The sequence below is a fragment of the Neomonachus schauinslandi genome, chromosome 15, assembly GCF_002201575.2.
Source record: "Neomonachus schauinslandi chromosome 15, ASM220157v2, whole genome shotgun sequence".
NCBI classification, from domain to species: domain Eukaryota; kingdom Metazoa; phylum Chordata; class Mammalia; order Carnivora; family Phocidae; genus Neomonachus; species Neomonachus schauinslandi.
The window spans coordinates 39,626,026-39,645,624 of NC_058417.1; the positions used below are offsets into that span (position 1 = coordinate 39,626,026).

The following is a 19,599-nucleotide window of genomic DNA, read 5'->3' on the forward strand; positions in this document are numbered from 1 at the left end:
CAAGGTCAGCTTGAGGTCCTTCCATCTCAGACATTATACGCATTTCCTGTGCAGGGAGCCAGGAGTCACCTGGACATGTCTGTGACTCATTCATCATCCCCCACAGCCACCATCCCTTCTTTGCCACTTACCTACAGAATAAAGGAGTAAAGAAGAGTTACAGATTGTCAAGTCATTACACAGTTTCTTTTCTTGTTGTTGTTTTGTCTCTGCAAACTCCCTTGGACCCGAGGTCACCGTTTGCCTCCACACCTACGCACCACAAGAGCTATGGCATGGGCTTCCTTCTGACCTTTCCTCATAGGCAGAAGCCACATTAAGTCACCTCCCGGGGCTGTTCCCCAGCAGCCCCCATTCAGAGGTACAGCATCACCAGGATGTTGAGCGGGCATCCCAGCATGTCCAAGCTGAAACGACATCTCTGGCCAACTGAGCCAGGACATCGCTTTGCAAAAGAAGGGGCTTGGATAGTGTCAGACTGGACAGTGGAGGTCCTGGGCCTGAATTCAGCCAGACCTCGGTTCAAGCTACTCAGTCACTCTGAGCCTCAGATTTCCCCAAGAGGCACCACATTTACGGGATCGTAAGAAGTAAATGGACACATGCTTGATAAATAGGAATGGGTGTCATGGATTTAAGAGATCAAAACTGTTCTTAGAACCCATCTAGTCGAGCCCCAGTCAAATGCGATAACCAAGGGCACAAACCACTCGCCCTGGTTTCATGGGACACTGGCCTAGCCCAGTCGTGCAAGGAAAGACAGTGGCTGGGACTATGTCCAGAGCAGCAGGGACCCCCCCAGATGAGGCCTCTGACCCTTATTCTAGCAGCTTCCAAAGCCACCCCCACTTCCTGCTGGCACAAAGTGCTGGTTTTAGAGCTACAGAGCTGACCAGATGCTCTCTGCCCACCGTGGCCCCAGCTTCAGGGGCAAGAGGAGAAGTGGAGATGCTGCTGCAGGAGCATAAAACACCCTGGCTTTTCCCAAGCCCACCTTGGAAGGCCACCAAGTTCAAAATCAACCACTGAGTTTGTGGGTCCTTTTTGGTAAAAAGAAGTTTTTCCGTTCCCAAATGAGCTTCCATCTGAAAGCCAGGGTTCTCCGTGGGCAACAACCCAAGAAATCAAGCCTGAGTCTCCTTCCCAGTGGACCAGTCCCTTCAGCACGGAAGGGACCAGGCACAGCCCATCACAGTGTGCCCAAGGACGAAAGCAGAGTCCCTCTTTTCCTGCTTCTCGGGGCTGTGGTTAAAAGGTGCCCGTCGCCACCACCACACAGTGCCCCAAAGACATCAGGGGAAGAAGACAATGGACCATGGGGCAGCCAGGTCACCTACAAATGGGAGCCCAAAGGAATAAGATCATTCCAGAAGCACAATGTCTCACTCTCTCTCTCTCTTTCTCTGACTGGCCTACTGGCTTAAGCTTGAGCTTCCTGGCTTTCTCCTGGTACCTACTTGATCTTTGATGCACATACACACAGGTCCTGCAAAATTTCCCACTATAAGAGGCATCTAAGAAATACTAATCCCAAGAGCACCTGGCTGGCTCAGTCAGAAGAGCACGTGACTCTTGACCTCGGGGTTGTGAGTTCGAGCCCCACGTTGGGTTTAGAGATGACTTAAATAAACAAAAATTTCTAAAGAAAAAATTTTTAATAAAAATAATTTTAAAAAAAATACTGATCCCAAGTCTTCAACTCTTTAGACCCTACAACAGCACCCACCCACCCAGAAATGGGGAGACCCACACTGATCTTCATATCTTCCCCCCACACAACTGCTTTTTCCATTTATTCAAGCAACAAAGTGCCTGGGATTCCTGCCCCCACCCCCGAAAAGCACAGTTACTATATATTCTGTGTCTAATAACCAGATCAAAAGCTCATGCCAAATCTGCCTCCAGCTGTTGGGTTCTAGGGCAGACATGCAGTAACAGGTACACAAAGTTGAAGGCAGCATTATGGGAGGGAAAAAAAAAAAAACTTCAATTAAGACATTTTGAGCCACCAATTTGATTTGTCCAAAGAATCAGAGAAAGGTCTCGCTTCTTTAGTCTTGATGATAGGAGACTCAGAGCTTTTCCCAGACCTGCTAAGGATATCTTTGCCAGATTTAGCAAATAAAAATGCATAAAAATATTGGGACATACTTGTACTAAAAATTATTCATCATCTATCTGCAATTCCAAATTAACTGGGCAGGGCTGCCATTTTTGTCCTCACAGGCAACAGCGAGCAGGACTCAGATGTATCCTGCTGGGTTGTCCTCTCTCTCGTCCTGGCCACCTCAGTGACATTCCACCCTCAGAGCAGCTGCCTTGAGCAAGGTGACTCAGATCTTCTTAGGCAAGATTTGGCAAGTCCCTCCCTGCTCATTTCCACTCCCCCCGGCCTGAGTCCCAAACCTCCACCTACCCTCTGCAGCTGCCTACCCTCACCAGGCTCAGGACAGTCTGGACACACCCTAAGTGATCAAGGGGGTCTTTCCCCACTCCCTGACTGCCCTCTAAAGGGCCCAGAGCCCATGCTCAGAGGCCTCGGGAGAGCTGATGAGCGGTGGCTCCTCCAGAGACTCAAGGGCTTGCCAGGGTTCCTGGGGATGTGGCTTCCCAGCCTGCTGCTCTTTGCATGGCCCTGACCTCACCCAGATTAGGCCTTGAAATTCCCACTTCACCAGCCCTAGAATGCTTCCAAAACTCTCATTCCCCCCCAAGATACAAAGGTACTTTCTCTCCCCCTGGGGTATAATGTTGGCAATTGCCCGGGGCGTCAGGATTCTGCTCCAAATGGCTGTGGCCTTGGAGGAGGCCCAGAGAGCCACCCTGACCCCCATCTTCAGCCATACCTCTCCAGTTCTCTCTCGCCAGGCTCTGCCTCTTGCATCCCAGGGCCCACTTCCCTCACCTGGAGCCAGCTTTTCCTGCACAGCTGCGTCGGCTGATGGCTCCCATCTGGAAGAGTCCAGGGCCTCCTGCTCAGATCCACTCAGCCCCTAACTCCCCCCACCCAGCTTTTATGGAAAATTCCAGCGCTGTCACTGCTCTCCCCGATGTGCCTAGGGAACCTGTGGTTTGTGGGAGATGCGCAGCCAAGCCCACTGAGAGAAGGAAGTGGTACCTCAGTCTCCGTGTCCCCTTGGTTCAGGTACCACTTAACTGAACTACAAAGCAAATTTCCCAAACACCCTCTTTAATTGGATTCCATTGTCCGAATTTACAGGGCCTGGTGTGCACTTGGTCTCAGTATCTCCTCCTCACGACAGCACATCTGCAAACCAGACAGTGGGCTCCAGGTTGTAATTAACTATGCTTTATACTGTGGATTCCACTTTCAAACTAGTCTGAGATCCTTGGATGAAAGAAGCCACAGAGTCGTTATGGCTGTTCATAAAAATGGGCCAGAAGAGTGAATACCAGCTCTTTGCCAACTGCCCCCTATTCGCACCCCGACAGGTGCCTGTATGGGTCTCAGCACCCGCCCACCAACCTGATCCCTCCCAACCTCTGTAGGAGGATGGAGTCTGATGCGTGCTCGGCTCTTGCAGAACCTCCCAGAGGAACTGCTCAAAGGGATGCCACCCACATACCCTGCTCCACTCCAGCCACTAACAGCCCCAGGAACACCATCCAATAGGAGCCAGGTCCCCCGGCAGCCCTGAGATGTGCTGACCCAGGCAGAGAAACAAGAAGGGCCCCAGCGGCTGACATGGAAAGATGAAACTGTGCATATTCACACGTCCTTGACCACAGCCTTCCTGTGACACCCCTTCCTTCTCTTCCCTCAAGCTTCCCTTGGGAGGGACCTTGAGATTCCCCTTCCCAGAAAGGCCCAGGCACTTAGTCTCACACTCTGGGTCTTTTGTGGACCCTCAAAGGTTGCCACCCAAAGCAGAGAGACAAGAGGCCTCCAAGGGGCCTCGGGGCTACAGTTCTAGCCTGAGCTATGCCCTGTTCACCAGAGTGCCCACCTGCCCAACATGAGGCTGGGGACTGGCCAGGGCCATGTGTCAAGACCAAGCCCAGATAGGATCAGGTTTGGGGCTCTGTTCCTCCACCGTGGGTCCCAGCAGGTGGCCGAAGACGAGCTGATCTGCTTCCTGGGGTGAGCCTGCCCCCTGCAGGGCCCAGGCAGGATATGCAACCCCATCAGGGAGGGGCAGAAGTTCACTGCCGCAGCCAAGGGGTGGAGCCTGAGGGAGAGGGAGGCACCTCTTGCTGCGGGTAAGGAGCAAGGTGGCCCAGGGAGCCTGGAACCACAGAGGCAACACAGCAATTAGCCACCCTTGTGCAGCACCTACCGTGTGGTGGTGCTTGCCTCCCGGAGCCTGAGCAGCTCTGGGCATTGGGACGCCACAGGAACATTCCAAGGTTGATGCCTTTGTCCCCTGAGCATCGGGGCTTAGAAGAGAGCCTCGTTGGGTGCCTGGGTGGCTCAGTTGGTTAAGCGACTGCCTTCGGCTCAGGTCATGATCCTGGAGTCCCTGAATCGAGTCCCGCATCGGGCTCCCTGCTCGGCAGGGAGTCTGCTTCTCCCTCTCCCGCTCCCCCCTCTTGTGCTCTTTCTCTCTCTCACTCTCTCTCTCAAATAAATAAATAAAATCTTTAAAAAAAAAAAAAAGAAGAGAGCCTCGTTTCTTTCCCTAGCCATATTGTTCCTCCCCCCTTTGTTTTTACCCCCTCTGCGTGGCATCTCTTGCCTTCACGTGTGCTCAGTGGCAATCATGACAGAGAGCCTAGCCGGATGCTCGTAGCCGCAGTGCTGGGAAGCAGGGGTGTGAGCCTGGGGTGGGTGGGGGCACCTAGCGAACCAGGGAGGGAAATATGGACCCAGCAGCCCTGATAAAGCTGTCCCCCCTCCAGTGGCCACCCCCTGCAGATGACAGGGGAGAAAATTGAGTCCCGGATGGAAAGTCCCACCCCTCAGACAGCACTACTGAGGTGACCACCTCCTCCCAGTTCGGGAAGGCTCCTGGGTTGGCTTGCGCAGCCCCTCCTGGGCTTCCCTCCCAGCTTCCCTGGGACACCCAATAGGGCCACAGAAGCCCTTGGGTGGAGCCCAGCTTTCTCAGTGTCCTCCCTGGGGTCTGGGTGAAAGGGTCCCAGACCAGAGCCCCCACTGGGCCCAGGGTCCAGCTCGTTTCACTGCTCCACATGGACCACTAACCTCAAACCCCACTAGGCTCTTCAACACAAGCTCAGAAAAGGAGGGGGCTGCCCCCTAAAGAGCCTTGGCCTGGGTCTCTGGGAGAGGGGCTGCTCCTGGCCCAGCAAGCCTGGGATATGGACCCTGGAAGCCTTGGACCAGCCACAGGGCTCAGCTCTGAGGAGCTCCTCTGGCCCGGGTCCCTCCCTCAGCCTGGGGGACACCCCTTCTCTGGGTGATCTCAGTGCAATGTGCCTCCTTACTTCTTTCAGCCCCATGGCTGGCCTTTATCCACTCTCTCGTCCTCCATCCAGCAGGTTTATTGAGCTCCTAGAACATTCTGGGTATGAGGATGAGGACTACAAAGAACTGCCCTGCAAGAACTCACGGTTAGGGAAGAGAGTCGGAAAGCTCTCTTACTGAGTCCTTGCTATGTGCCGAGGACTGCTTTTCTAGCCTCCCAGGGAGGCAGGGCTGGGCAGGTGACGAAAGTGAGCCCAGGAGCTAAGTCTCTTGGCCAGGGTTAGGAACAGAGCATGTGGCAGAGCCGGACACACAGATGTTGCTCCAGAGCATGGGTCCCTCACGCCCTGCTCTCCAATAATTGCTGCGATGGTCATCAACACTTGGGGACAGATGGAGGCACTGGAGGCTTTGGGGACAGATTGAGAATGCTGGGAGTGGTGGAGGGAGACCAGAGAGGGTGAAGCATGAGCTGAGCTTTGAAGGTTGCAATCACTTATTGTTGGGGGTGTCTCCTCCCTCTGCCCCGTCCGTCAGTCCGTCCGTGAGCTCCTTGAAGACAGATGCCACCTTTTGCCCTTCTGTCCAGGTCCCCCACACAGTGCCTGTCACACAGCGGGCATTCAACAAACAGCTGCTGACAAAACCGAACCACAGACAGGTACAAAGCTTTCGGGAGAGGAGGCCAGGTCCTGTTTCCCTTTGACGCCTCAGCTCGAGCACAGTTCTGGGCGCGGGAGCTAGAACCCAGCCCCGCCTGTTCTGCCATGGGGTGCGATCTGGAACCATCTGGCTTAGTCAGCCAGGTGGGCCATTCTGAGTGACTCCTGTGGGACTAAGCCAGCCAGCTGAGCCCACAGCAGGCTTGTGATTGGAGGAAGAGAAGGAGAACAAAGAATGAGGGGAATAAACTGTGCAGGGGCCTGGGGAGGGGGAGAGGGGGAAAATGAGGAGGCAGAAAAGGGGGAAGCTGGCAGAGGCGGCAGAGCCCACCTATGCTCTGGCCTAAACCCCGTGGCAGAAACTAGATAGCATCAGACAGGCACTGCCCAGTTCATTCATCCATCTCTGCCTCCGGTACGCGGGGCTGAGCCCAGGGGCAGGCTGGCCCGGAGACAGAAAGACAGCCCCGCCCTCCAAGCACATGGTCAATGCTGTGTGGCTCGGACCTGCACACACCTGAACACACCCACACTACCCGAGGGCCACAGAGGGGGCGTGTTCATCTCAGTCTGAATGTTAAACTAAAACCTGGTAGTCTGCAATAACACAAAGATGGGGGTGCAGAGAGAAAGAGAGGAGGAAGGTCAGACTGAGGTCGCTCACTGAACAAAGTCCAGAGGTTCCCGGCCACATGGCTGGGTCACCGAGAGCGGTTTGCAGTGGCAAGACTGCAGGGGGTGAGAGGAAGTGATTATAGAATTCAGGGCTGGAGAGAGGCAGGAAGAGGCCCAGGATCCCCTCTGCCAGGGAGGAGTCGGTGTTTTCCTCAGTGGCCGGGGGTAGCTTTGAAAGCATCGCTAGGCCAGGAGGAAGACTTTCCATTCCCAGCAATCGTCCCCACTGGAGTGTGGAACAAGGATGCAGAGGAAGCTCAAACTGGAGGCAGGAAGGCCAGGGAGGCTGTGAGGACATCATAGCTAACAGCATTCATGGGATAGACGTGGAACGGGAGTAGGGAGTGAGCAGGCCAAGGGGACTCCTGGGCTCCTGGCTTGGGTTTCCAGGTCCTCTGGAATGGGGAATCAGGAAGGCACGGATCTGGGAGAATGAGGGGCACTCCTTCCGACAAGTAGATTTGAGGAGGCAATGGCCAGTGCAACTGGGCACGAGAGTCTGGTGTGGAGGAGAGGGGCCTTCCTGGAGTGTCATCAGAATGTATTGGCACTTGTGACCAAGGACATGTCCCAGACGAGCCAAGGGGGTCGTGAAAAGGAGAAAGAGAAGTGTGCCTGTGCCAGACTCCATGGAAGGAGCGAGCCAAGCAAGAGGAGGTTGTAAGTCTGAGCTGGGACACAGAGAGAGGCAGGGGGCACAGGGGTGCAGAGGGGAATTGGGGAGGAAGGTCAGCTCACTTTGAGTGGGTTGGAATGGCAGGATCTTAGGGTAGGCTGGGGGCTAGGGGCAACTGAAGGTCTGGATGTCCATCATCTTAAAAGGAAAGGCTCTGGGGGCGCCTGGGTGGCTCGGTCGGTTAAGCATCTGCCTTTGCCTCAGCTCATGATCTCAGGGTCCTGGGATCGGGCCCCATGTTGGGCTCCTTGCTCAGCGGGAGGCCTGATTCTCCCTCTCCCGCTCCCCCTTTCTGAGTTCCCTCTCTCGCTGTGCCTCTCTCTGTCAAATAAGTAAATAAAAAATCTTTTTTAAAAAAAGGGGGGTGCTCCCGGTGTTTATAGCAGCAATGTCCGCAATAGCTAAACTGTGGAAAGAGCCAAGATGTCCATTGACAGATGAATGGATAAAGAAGATGTGGTATATATATACAATGGAATATTATGCAGCCATCAAAAGGAATGAGATCTTGCCATTTGCAACGACGTGGATGGAACTGGAGGGTATTATGTTGAGTGAAATAAGTCAAACAGAGAAAGACATGTATCATATGACCTCACTGATACGAGGAATTCTTAATCGCAGGAAACAAGCTGAGGGTTGCTGGAGTGGGGGGTGGGGTGGGAGGGATGGGGTGACTGGGTGATACACACTGGGGAGGGTATGTGCTCTGGTAAGCGCTGTGAATTGTGCAAGACTGTTGAATCTCAGATCTGTACCTCTGAAACAAATAATGCAATATATGTTAAGAAAAAAAAAAAGAAGAAGAAGAAGAAGGTAGCAGGAGGGGAAGAATGAAGGGGGGGAAATCGGAGGGGTAGATGAACCATGAGAGACGATGGACTCTGAAAAACAAACAGGGTTCTAGAGGGGAGGGGGGTGGGAGGATGGGTTAGCCTGGTGGTGGGTATTGAGGAGGGCACATTCTGCATGGAGCACTGGGTGTGATGCACAAACAATGAATCATGGAACACTACATCTAAAACTAATGATGTAATGTATGGGGATTAACATAAGAATAAATAAATAAATAAATAAAAAATAAAAGACATTCGCAAAAAAAAAAGGGGGGTGCTCTGCAGAAAGCAGGGAGGCAGCAGGTTGGGCCTGGGGTAATTGTCCTGGGTCTCCCCCTTAAATCAGCCCTGCACTGACCCCTCAAAGCCTGCCCCAGAGCCCTCTGTACCTCTTTCCATCACCTGACGCTACAAGAACCCTGTTGCTGGCCATACATCCTACAGGGTGTTGAACTGGCTCATGTGTCCCCCCATGTCTCCAGTTTGCTCCATTTGTCCATGTTTGCTGAGCACCCTCATCCATGAGCCACTCGTGTCTGTGTCCTGATGGTTGATCCAGGTGCCTGTGTCCTTCCCAGCTGGGAGCTCCCTGGGCCAGACCTTGTCAGGGGGAGCCACTTGACCCGATGGCACCCATTCTCCCACCGTCCCAAATCAGGGTCTTGGCAGGTGCTGCCCTCAGAAACCAGGCCAGAATCAAAAATACGTTTGCAAAAAGGCAGGAAACTTTATTGAATTATCTTTTCTTGTTAGTAGAGAAGCTGAGAAGGCAGAGTAGCCAGGTAAGGGAGAAGAGGAAGCGCACAAGGAGAGAAGCACGGAGCGCCCGCCCTCGGGAAAGCGTGGGGCGGGGGAGCATCCTGCGGTCTCTCCCTCTCCTGCAGGGACCCATCAGCTCTCTCCTCTGGACGCTGAAGACAGAGGAAGAGGATGCTGAGTGGATTTAAAGCCTACGGGTGTCTGAAGTGCGGCGACCCAAAGTGGAGGTGGAGGTGGTGGTGGTGACCGCGGCGCTGGTGCTTCCTGAGAAATGGACGGGGCAAGACACACTCAAGCTGGAGAAGACCGACCTCAGCAGGTCAGGGTCCCCCGGGAGGGCCCCACGCCCCACGCCCCCACGGCGCAGGTTGGAGGTTAGTTGATAAGGACTCAGGTTATTGTCCCCAAAGGTGGCTCTCTCTCTCCAAAGTATCCCAGTGGCTCAGTGGGACAGAGCCAGCTATTTTGCAAAGAAAACAGACGAGCAAATGACCACGTCCACCAGAGCCCCCTCCCTCCCTCCCTACACTGGGGAGTCCAGCACAGTCTCTCTCCCAGCCCCCCAGGGCGCTGAACAGGAGCCGGACTCGCCCCTCTCCCCAGGTTGTTTCCTTACCTCCCGAGGAGGGTATGCCAGTCATCCTGGGAGAGAGAAGAGAGGTCATGTGAGCAGAAGGCCCCCCGAGGACAGTTGCTCACCTGTCTGCGGAGGGAGCTACTCAGATCATCACTCAGAGCCCCTGAGTTGGGTTTTTTACCAACTCTGCCCCAAGCCCAAGGGGCAGCACCTGGTGCCTGCCAGGTCTGTCTGCTGTCTGTGAGGCCTCAGGAGGAGATAATATTCGCCCCAAATCCAGGACATTTGCCAGAAGTTTTGTCCTCCTTCTGGTCCATTTCGTACTCTCCCCCGCCACCTCTACTCCCCCTGAGCCCACAAGGGTGGCCTGGTCCCTGCAAATGGTCTGAAGGGAGTTAAATCACCACGTTTATAGCTTTGGTCAGCTGACCTGAACCCAAGGTAATAGTTTTTCCAATATGAGATGTTCTGTCCATGGCCCCTATTCCTGCCCGTCTAATCCAGAAGCCCAAACCAGAAAGCTTGAGGAAATGCCCCCACAATCTGATTCTAGAAAACAGGGAGCTCTGGTCCTGGATCTGCATCCAGTCTGTTTAAGCTCAGAAGGTCCCCTTCCGTGTGGGCCATGAGGACCTGATCCCTAAGGCCCCACCTGCTCGGCTGTCCAAGGGTCCTGTGGTCACTTTCCCAAGAGACTTGAGAGGCCTTACCTGGCATCCTGGCCCTCCAGCAGGCTGCGGTAGGTGGCGATCTCCTGCTCCAGCCGCGTCTTGATGTCCAGCAGCGTCTTGTACTCCTGGTTCTGACACTCCATCTCTCTACGGAGCTCGCTCAGCTGAGCCTCCAGGCCGCTGATGAGCCCCTGGATCTGCTGCAGCTGCGTGGCGTAGCGGCACTCAGTCTCCGCCACCGTGCTCTCCAGCCCGGCTTTCTGGTGGGGCAACAAAGAAGTGATGAAGGAAGGGCGCCTGGGTGGCTCAGTTGGTTAAGCGACTGCCTTCGGCTCAGGTCATGATCCTGGTGTCCCTGGATCGAGTCCCGCATCGGGCTCCCTGCTCGGCGGGGAGCCCGCTTCTCCCTCTGACCCTCCCCCCTCTCATGTGCTCTCTCTCTCTCATTCTCTCAATGAATAAATAAAATCTATTTAAAAAAAAAAAAAAAAAAAGAAGTGATGAAGGGAGCCAGGCCAGGCAGAGGCCTAGGGGTGGTGGGGCCGCCGGGCAGAGAGCAGCAGGTGTACCATGCTGAGCTGGGACTGCAGCTCGATCTCCAGGGCCTGGAGTGTGTGCCTCAGCTCCGTGATCTCCGTCTTGCTGGTCTGGATCATGGCGGTGCTAGAGGACACCTCCTTGTTCAGCTCTGCACTCTGAAATTAGAGGAGGAAGAAGGTTATGGAGGAGCCCCGTGGAAGGCCCTGGCAGCCCCCGGCTCCACGGGGTAAGAAGGCCGGGCACCTTGCTGTGGAACCATTCCTCGGCGTCCCGCCGGTTCTTCTCCGCCATGGCCTCGTACTGTTCCCTCATCTCGGCCAGCACGCGGGTCAGGTCAATGCCAGGGGTGGCGTCCATCTCCACGTTGACCTGACCTACCACCTGGCTGCTGAACTCCTTCATCTCCTGTAAGGATGGAAGAGGAAGATGTGTGATGCTCCTCATCCTCCCCCCGCACCCCACCCCCGCCTTGGCTCTGAGGGCCACGAGCACGTTCTGGGAAGCGCTTCCAGGTCCCACAGCAGAGGGCTGGGTCTGGCTGCTCCCCTTTCTCGCTGGAGGTGATTCAGCCCTGGCAGGCCCCTGCCGGCCCTCACCTCCTCGTGGTTCTTCTTCAGGTAGGCCAGCTCCTCCTTCAGGCTCTCGATCTGCATCTCCAGGTCGGTCTTGGACAGGGTCAGCTCGTCCAGCACCCGGCGCAGGCCATTGATGTCGGCCTCCACGCTCTGGCGCAGGGCCAGCTCGTTCTCATACCTAAAGGTTTGTTTTTTTTTTTTTAATTGGAGAAGCAACACAGAAATGATATTAGACCCTCCCCTACTTCTGCACTGGACTCTGCTACTTCTCCAAGACCTTCGCTCCTGGGATGCTCCGATTTCACTGTTCAGATGAGCATTGCTCTCAAATAAAAGACGGTTTGGAAAGGCCAGTGAGGACAATGAACTCACTTGAGCCTGAAGTCGTCTGCAGCCAGCCGGGCGTTGTCAATCTCCAGAATGACCTGGTTGTTGTCGATGGTGGCCGCCAGGATCTGCAAAATACAAAGGGTAACCACTGGAGGGTCCACGAGCTTGGGGAGGAGGAAGAGAAAACATGGGCTGGACTGTTGTCGTTAGACATCAGGCTGCCTCCACACTGTCCCTGTGAGCAGATAAGGCCCTGCTCTCCGGGCCTCGGTGAAGTGAGGGGCAGGGCAGGTCCTTCCTCTGGTTCTGTCTCCCTGGCATCCTATCTATGCCTGGTCATGATGGGGAAGATCGGAATGTACATTTCAGGGGAATGACCCTGCCCAGGACATCTTTGGTTAGTCATGTCTTCACGGCCTCAGACTAGCGACCTCTCTAGGTCACCGTCGTGACAGCCTTCTCCTTAAGGTCAGGAGGGGGTCAGCCTGGGTCCACACAGCTCATAGTAACCTCACTGGAGCTGGCCTCCTGGCTGAGCAGAAGGAAGAGCCAATAAATATTCCCATCCATTTGAACTTCTCATCTAAACTCTCATATTCCGAAGCAGTTAAAATCCACCGCACATAGCTGGGACCCAGCCCAGGCAGGTGGATTTCTGTTCCAACAAGCTGGGACCCCAGCATGACAGACAGGCCTTGAAGAAGGAGTCTCAGCTCAGCTTAGCACCGCCTGAGCTTCCTCCCACACCTCATAGCCAGTTGAGAATAACAGTTTAAATGGGACCCCTACAAAATCAACTAGTATTCCCAGACCAGTGTATGAACATGTATCCCTTTCTCGGCTGATTTTAATCATTCTTAGCGGCTTTTAAAACTGTCATGGTTTCCAAACAGCTCCATGGATTGGAATTCTAGGGATCAAGTCATTAATAACATAACTGTTTGGGAAGCAGTAAAAATGTTGACGTGAGTAGTAAGAACAGTAAAAGTGGATAGCGAGAAAGAACATGTTTGGGGAGCAGTGGCATAAGAAAGCTTATCAGAAGTAGAGTTGCTTGGTAGTAAAAGACTAGAATTTCCCTCTGCAGGCGGGGTGAGGGTTCCACCACGCTGCATCTTCTGGTCCTTTGGGATACCGTGCTCCCTGGCCTTTGCAGCTAGCTCTGCCCTGCACAGAAGAGAGCTCGCCAACACCTGAGGACTCACCTTGTCCCGCAGCTCCTCGATGGTCTTGTAGTAGGGGCTGTAGTCCCGCTCGGGGCTGCTGGGGCTCTGCTTCTGGTACCAGTCGCGGATCTTCACCTCCAGCTCAGTATTGGCCTCCTCCAGGGCGCGCACCTTGTCCAGGTAGGAGGCCAGGCGGTCGTTGAGGTTCTGCATGGTGAACTTCTCGTTGCCAGAGAGGAGGCTGCCATCGCCACCACTGTGGTCACCAAAGCCACCGCCGAAACCCCCACCAAAGCCACCTCCAAGGCCACCTCCAAAGCCACCTCCAAAGCCGCCCCCAAAACCACTACCAGCCCCTCCACCGGAACCGTAGCTCATGCTGCCCCCGTAGCCCCCAGCTGATGCCCCAGAGACAAAGCGGGTTGAACAGGCAGAGATACTGCGGCCTCCTCCCAGCTGGCAGGAGCCACCCCCAAAACCACCTCCATAGCTGGCGGAGGAGCTCTGCAGGCGACAGCTCATGGTGAGAGCAAGGTGAGGAGCAGGTGTGCACAGGAGCTGGGCTTGGCCTGGGCCGAAGACTGCGGCTCTTCCCCACAGCGGTGCCCTTTTATACTGCCCTCCACGAGGTCGGACAATCGCCCCATCTTCTCTCCTCCCCACCCCACCCTCCGACTGGTGCCAACTGCACTGCTGTTTCCCACAAGCCCAGTTACCTCTGCTCTCCAAGGTGGGTTGTGCCTTTGGGGGTGGCTTTTTTTTAATCCTTAACAAAAGGGATGATTCAGAGGGCACAGTGTTCTGCCCTTTTGACAGCTGAATTCCATTTCAGCTCTGCACTTAGGGAGCTCACTCCACAGGCTCTCAGCTCCACCCAGCACTAGAAGGGGGACAGAGCTGCAAGGTGGCCCTGTGCTTTGCAAAGTCACCGCAGACCTCAGCTCCCTTCTTTCTATTTCTAAAACCTCGGACTAGAATGTTCTGCATCCTTGTTAGCATTTCCCCTGCTCTAGTGCTCCCAGCGACTCTGATGAGAAACTTGGCTTGGTCCTGTAGAATCGACCACCTTGAAAGTGTGTAGGCTGGGGAGTTGGGGTGGGGAAGCTCCAAGACCATCAGATAAAGTCACAGTGGCGGGGACCCTGGGGACCATCTAACACAGCTGGGGAAACTGAGGTACAGAATTTGGAAACAAACAACCCTGCACATCATAATAGCTAACACGCTCAGATCCCTCACTATAAGTATACTCCCTGTGTCACTCAATCTTTGCAGCAGCCCAATGAGGTAGGTCCTACTAGTCACCCCAATTTACACACGGAGAAACTGAGGCTTAAGGGTAGTCAGGACTGAAACCCAAGTCTGGTAGGTATGTAATTCGTACAGTAAATTGTGCACGCCATTAGTGAACAGCTTAATGCATGTTTACCTATGTAGGAAGCTTCAAGCACGTGTTCGCCTGTGTACCCAGCACCCAGAGCATTACCAGCACTCCATAAAGCTCCGTACCTTTTCCCAGTCAATTACCCACACCCTATGCCCCGAACGAGACCACGATTCCCACTTCTGTCCCCCTAGATTGATTCAGAGATCTCGGCTAGGGGCTCTTTTTCTCCCTAGAGAACATTTGACAATATCTGGAGACATTTGGGTTGTCACAACAGGGGGATGCTGCAGAGAGAGAGGACAGAGAGCAGGGGTGCTGCTAAACACCCTAGCATGCACAGGACAGCCCCCACAACAAAGAACTCTCCAGCCCAAAAGGTCAATAGTGTAGAGGTTGAGAAGCGCTGGATCCGCCTGACCCCTGTGGTCAATCATACCATCATACCAGCTGCCTTCAAGGCCTGATGGATGGCTCCTTCTAGCCCCCCGGTCACAGGATGCCTGTCTCAGCTTGTGAGTGTTTGACCAAGAGGCCACATAGGAGGATGGGACCCAGGGCCTGGGGCTAGGGTCTCTGCCGAGCAGCCGGGGACATAGCTAAAACTCGGGGACTGCTTAGTCACCCTGCCAGAGAAGGCCTCAGGCCAGAATCAAAGGACCTAGAGGTGGCCCCTCAGAGCCCAAGGCAGAAGGAGAAGTTTCCAGGGCTAGGAATGGAGGACTCGGGACTTAGGCTCCGACTCCCACTCACCAAGGGGGCCAGGGTCACCATGAGGGGCCTCTCAGGGTGAGCCTGCTGGCCCACAGCAGCCAGGGGGGTTGGACCAAGCTAAGGACTAGGGTGGGGTGACCCAGACTTGAGGTTATCCTGAGAACCCCTTCGCAGACTCAGCAAGCCAGGAAAGAGGGCTCTGAGTCAGGGCTTTCCTGCCCTTCGTTTTCTGCAGGTAGGGAAGGAGGCCTGTGTTTCACCCAGTGGGTGTCAGCATCAGGGAGAGAGCCAGGGTGTGCTTGAGGTCTCATGGGGAGGCCAGGGGTTCAGGCTGACTTCCGACCCTGCCCAGCCCTCCTGCCCCAAATTGATAGCTCAGCGCTCTTGCTCTCTCTCTCTCTCTCTGAAAAGCTGTGTGATTCAGCCCAAAGCAAGAGCTCTCAAGCTCTCTTCCTCTTCTCTCTCTCAGTAGAGGATCAAAACTGACAAAAAGGTGATTAATAAAACCTGCCAAGCCTGGAGTGACGATCCTCCCCCCACCCCCACCCCCCCCCCCCCCAGGGCTGACAGCAGGTTGAGACCAACGCCTCTTAGAAGAACAGTGCCACAGATCCTCCAAAGTCCCAGGAGTACAAACACAGGGTGGCCATGACATGCCTCCCCTCGCAGGGTCAGGGCCCGGCCCATCCCCTCCACGCCCCTCCCCTCCCCGAGCAGGTGCTTATGGTGCCTTAACACAGGAATGCCTTCCCCTGACCCATGGTGAACCCCAGGGCCCTCCTGGAGGAAGCTGGGCAGAGACCCATCCTGGGGCCCCAGTTTCACCTCTCCTGGCCTTGCTCCTGATGGGGCAGGACAGAGTGCTGGGGCGGAGGCTCTACGGCTCACACGTCTTCAGCTTCCTTCTTTGCTTTCTGACAAAATCACACCGACTTCAGTAAGGGGAGGGAAAGCCACATTTGTGAGTAGGCCCGCAAACAAGGCTGGGCTTCACACACTGTCACTGAGTGCCCACGGCAACGGGAGAGGGGTTTTCTTGGCCCCATTTTACAGCTGAGGTTCAGGGAGGCTGAGTTACTTTCTCAAGGTCACCATGAAGGCAAGATTCAAACCTCATCTCTGGCTCTCTCTACCCCAATTGATGATGCCTTGGAGCCTCACCATGAGCTCAGTATATGATCTCTGAGTGTTCCATTCTGTATTTATTAAAGATAATATATTAACACTAGCTGACATTTCTTGAACGCAGTGTTAAACACTCTGCGTGTGGCACTGCAAAAGAACTACTCTTTTGGTCACATCCCCTTTTCACCTGAGGACACTGAAGCCCAGAAAAGTTAAATTCCTTGCCCAAGATCCAAACCTCTGGCTCCAAGGTCAGCACCCTGGCTACTGCCTGCCAAAGCCCCTTTAGGCCAATGTCAGCACCACCCTGCCCAAGCACGGGCATCCTCGGTTGCCCTCCATGCTCCCAGGCTCCCCACCACTTGCAGACCCAGCCGGTAGATGGTCCTGTTTCCAACAGCGGCTGGGCCTGTGCAGCTGATGGCCTGACGGCGCAGCCTGGTTGCTGTCTGTCCTGGTGTGAGCGCCAAAGCTTGGAGACTTGCGAGGGTGCTCAGTGCAGAATGTCAAAGCCAGAGTTATCCTAGGAACTTTCCCATCCAATGCCCTCATTCACATGTGGCGAAAATGAGACCCAGAATGCCAAGGCCCAAGGCAGTGGGAAGCAAAGAGAAATGCATGGTTTTCCCACTCTACCACCAACTCACTGTAGGCCTTACGTCGAGTGACTTCTGAGTTTCCTTCAGCAATGCCTTTCTGAGGCTCTGATTCTCAAGGATTTGTCCAGAGTTGCCAGATTGTTCGCCTGCACAGCTGAGGCGTAAATCCTGTCCCCCAGCTCCGAATTCAGGGATCCTCGCTTGGCTCTTGGATCAGGCTCCTCTCTCCTTCTCTCTTTCCCTGGACCACATGGGGGCTGGAGCCCAGGACAGCTGACCCACCTCCCAAAGGGTTTTGAGGTTCCCCCACGGGGAAGGAGCCTCTCATGAAAAGCAGACCTTCCCCAGACAGTGGACCTGGGCTGTCTGGTCAGGCCCCCTCACCCTCAGAGACCCCTGCTTCACATAAGCAGTAGTCAGGAGCCTTCTTTTGCACAGTGTCAATGCCCCGAGTCCTTACATGGCTATAGTCCCCAGCTTTCTAAAATCCTTTATACCGCCCGGGCTTCACAGAAACCCAGGGAGGTCGGCAAAGGCTTTGAATTAGGTGGAACTGAGTTTCAACCCTCTATCTGCCATCGACTGGCTCTGTGACCCCGGGAAAGTTACTCAGCATTTCAGTGGTTTGGTGGCCACAACTGAAAACCAGGCATTAGATGAGTTAGCATGTGAAAAGCGCCTGATATGCGGGAAAACTTGGCAAGCAGGAGGTTGCTAGGCCCTCCCTTTTACAAATGAGGAAATTCAAGCTCATCCTTGGGTCTGACCTGTCCTGGGCCTCCATTCTGTGCCAGTTTGTTGTGCTTCCATCTCTGGTCCCTGCAGCCAGCATGGTACCCACAAGGACCAGACAAGTGACAGTTGGTGGCATTCCTATCTTATTTCCCCAACTCAGCTTTACACTCCCTGAGGAAAAGGCCTTTGAGTACCCCCAAGTACTACTCCTGGCACGGGGAAGCTGTCAAATGCCTGAGAAGCAGTTTCAGGGATACTCTGTCTGCTGGCTTTAGGCGAGAGGGGATGACGACCAGGAGTAGTATCCAATGGGGTCATCCCAGCTGCAAATCTCACGGGAAAAGCTGCCAGCTCCAGATCTCCCCCTCTGCTGCCTGCTGCCTGCCAAGGGACAGGTGACCACCAGGCGCACACTCACCCAAAGTACTAGTGAATGTCCGGAGCCATGTCTAAGGCGGGGAAAAGCAAAGGAGAAGCAAGGTCATGCATTAATTCAATGAATATTTATGTAGCTCCCACTCTGAGGGCTCAGCAGTTCAAGGAGGAGACACAGCCCCTGGTGTCACCGATCTCACAGGCCAGGTTCTCCTCGGAAGTCCCAGGATACAGATGAACTCATAGAGAACCTTGAGTCTGGTCCAGCCAGGTTCCCCAGTTTAAAGGTGAGGACACTGAGACCCAGAGAGGGACAGGGTCCAGCCAAAGTCCTCAGGGAGAAGGGTAGGCATGCCCCTTGCCTGCTCTGGGAAGCCCAGCCTCACCCGAGACTAGCCCAAGTCCCTAATCCCTGGTCCCAAAGCTAGCCTGTCTCTAAAGGATAAGGGAGGCCTGCTGCCTGCCTCCCAGATTGGTTGGAAACCAAGCCCCGCCTCAGCCCAGGGGCAGGCAGAAGGTGGGCCATCTCTGCCCAAAGACTATTTAAAGGGCTCAGCCGGGAACAAGTGATCCCTGGGTGTGAGCTTCTCACTCCAGGGTCAGGCAGGAAACAGGATTTGGCAAGTCCAAGGACCTCTCTCGGACCCCAGAATCCCAGGAGAGCAGGAATGGGCTCATTCCCTCTCCAGCCCAGGGTCTGGCCCTGAGAGAAGGCCCACTGGATGAGGAGGGGGCCCCACCTTACTTCTCTGCACCTTTGCAGACGTTACTGTGACAAACTGTGGGCTGAGAAAACCCTTTGTGGGTTGCTCTGAAGACCTGAGACTCCTCGACAGAGACCCGGAGGCCAGTGAAGCAAGAGTGGCAGTCAGGCCGTTGGGCCTGGGAGACTGAGGAAGGGGCCTGGCTGTTCTCAGGATGTCCCTGTGCCCTGGGCTTCAGCATGAGCTCAAGCCCTGGTATGAGCGACTATGGTTAGACGTGAGAATACTCTTGCTGACAGTAATGGCTGGATGCCATTTGAACAGGTTTCCCACAGAGGTTAAGAAAGGGGTTTCAGATTAACACACCCTCTTCAGAAAGGTGTTGCTGGTTTCCGTCACCCTCGAGACATCAAGGGAAAAGCAAGGGTCTGAAACCAGAGAGACCAGTCCCGGGCCCAACCTCACTGCTTCCCAGCTGGCGACTCCATTCAAGTTACTGAACTTTCCTGAGCCTCAGTTTCCTCTCTGAAAACTGATGCTGTAGGCTGATCCCACCTTTACAAAGCCTCTGGGAGAGTAAATGAGAGACCATCCACTGAATGCCCTGCCCAGAGCCCTGCAAAGTATAGACACTTAATAAATTCTGTTTCATTCCTCCAGCCCCAGAGAAGTCTGGCTTCAAAGTGTGTACTCAGGAGACACATTCTAGATTAAATCTCCCTCAGAAAAAACAGGCGCCACCCTCTGTCCAACCAGGATTGCTGGGCAAGGAGCTTCATCCAGCAAGACTCATGGAGGTGCCTCAAGGGGGCTTGATTCTCCCCCCGCAAATGATCTGATTCTCAGGAGAACAGAGGCACCTCCAGCCTCCTCTTCCCAGCAGGACTAAGAAACCGGTTTTCCCTCTCCCCCCAGTCCTCACCAGAGCCCAGCCCAGCCACAGAACCCAGAGTTCTCTGCTTCCTCATTCCTTGCCCTCTGTCTGGGGTTATGAATCCCAGAAGAACCAGCCTCAGAGCAGAGGCAACAAATTAAGTGTGTGTGGATATTGCTGCCCTAATGAGCCCAAGGGCAGAGATGCTGGGGACAGGGGAGCAGGAGCAGGGTTTG

The 19,599-nt window shown here is 54.6% G+C and overlaps 2 protein-coding genes across 2 annotated transcripts in view; one reads left to right on the forward strand and one right to left on the reverse strand.

Moving 5' to 3' along the window:
• Positions 1–19,599, forward strand: part of LOC110573273 (signal transducer and activator of transcription 5B) — an 871,639-nt gene that overhangs the window by 234,440 nt on the left and 617,600 nt on the right. The gene's annotated exons all lie outside the window — the stretch shown is intronic.
• Positions 9,151–13,375, reverse strand: KRT13 (keratin 13). Its single transcript, XM_021681824.1, has 8 exons — positions 12,893–13,375; positions 11,730–11,812; positions 11,379–11,535; positions 11,026–11,187; positions 10,812–10,937; positions 10,282–10,502; positions 9,611–9,636; positions 9,151–9,258 (listed from the first exon to the last, which is right to left on the reverse strand). Exons 1-8 carry the CDS (start codon positions 13,373–13,375, stop codon positions 9,179–9,181), a joined length of 1,338 nt encoding a protein of 445 aa, XP_021537499.1. The 3' UTR covers positions 9,151–9,178.

Bases quoted from the DNA above. Each gene is read 5' to 3' on its own strand.
- KRT13 (XM_021681824.1), bottom strand. From the start codon at position 13,375: ATGAGCTGTCGCCTGCAGAGCTCCTCCGCCAGCTATGGAGGTGGTTTT. The intron at 9,637-10,281 runs GTAAGGCCTCTC...TCTCTCTCCCAG, and splicing joins CTGGAGGGCCAGGATGCCAG to GATGACTGGCATACCCTCCT. The intron at 9,259-9,610 runs GTAAGGAAACAA...TCCATTTCTCAG, and splicing joins TGGCATACCCTCCTCGGGAG to GAAGCACCAGCGCCGCGGTC.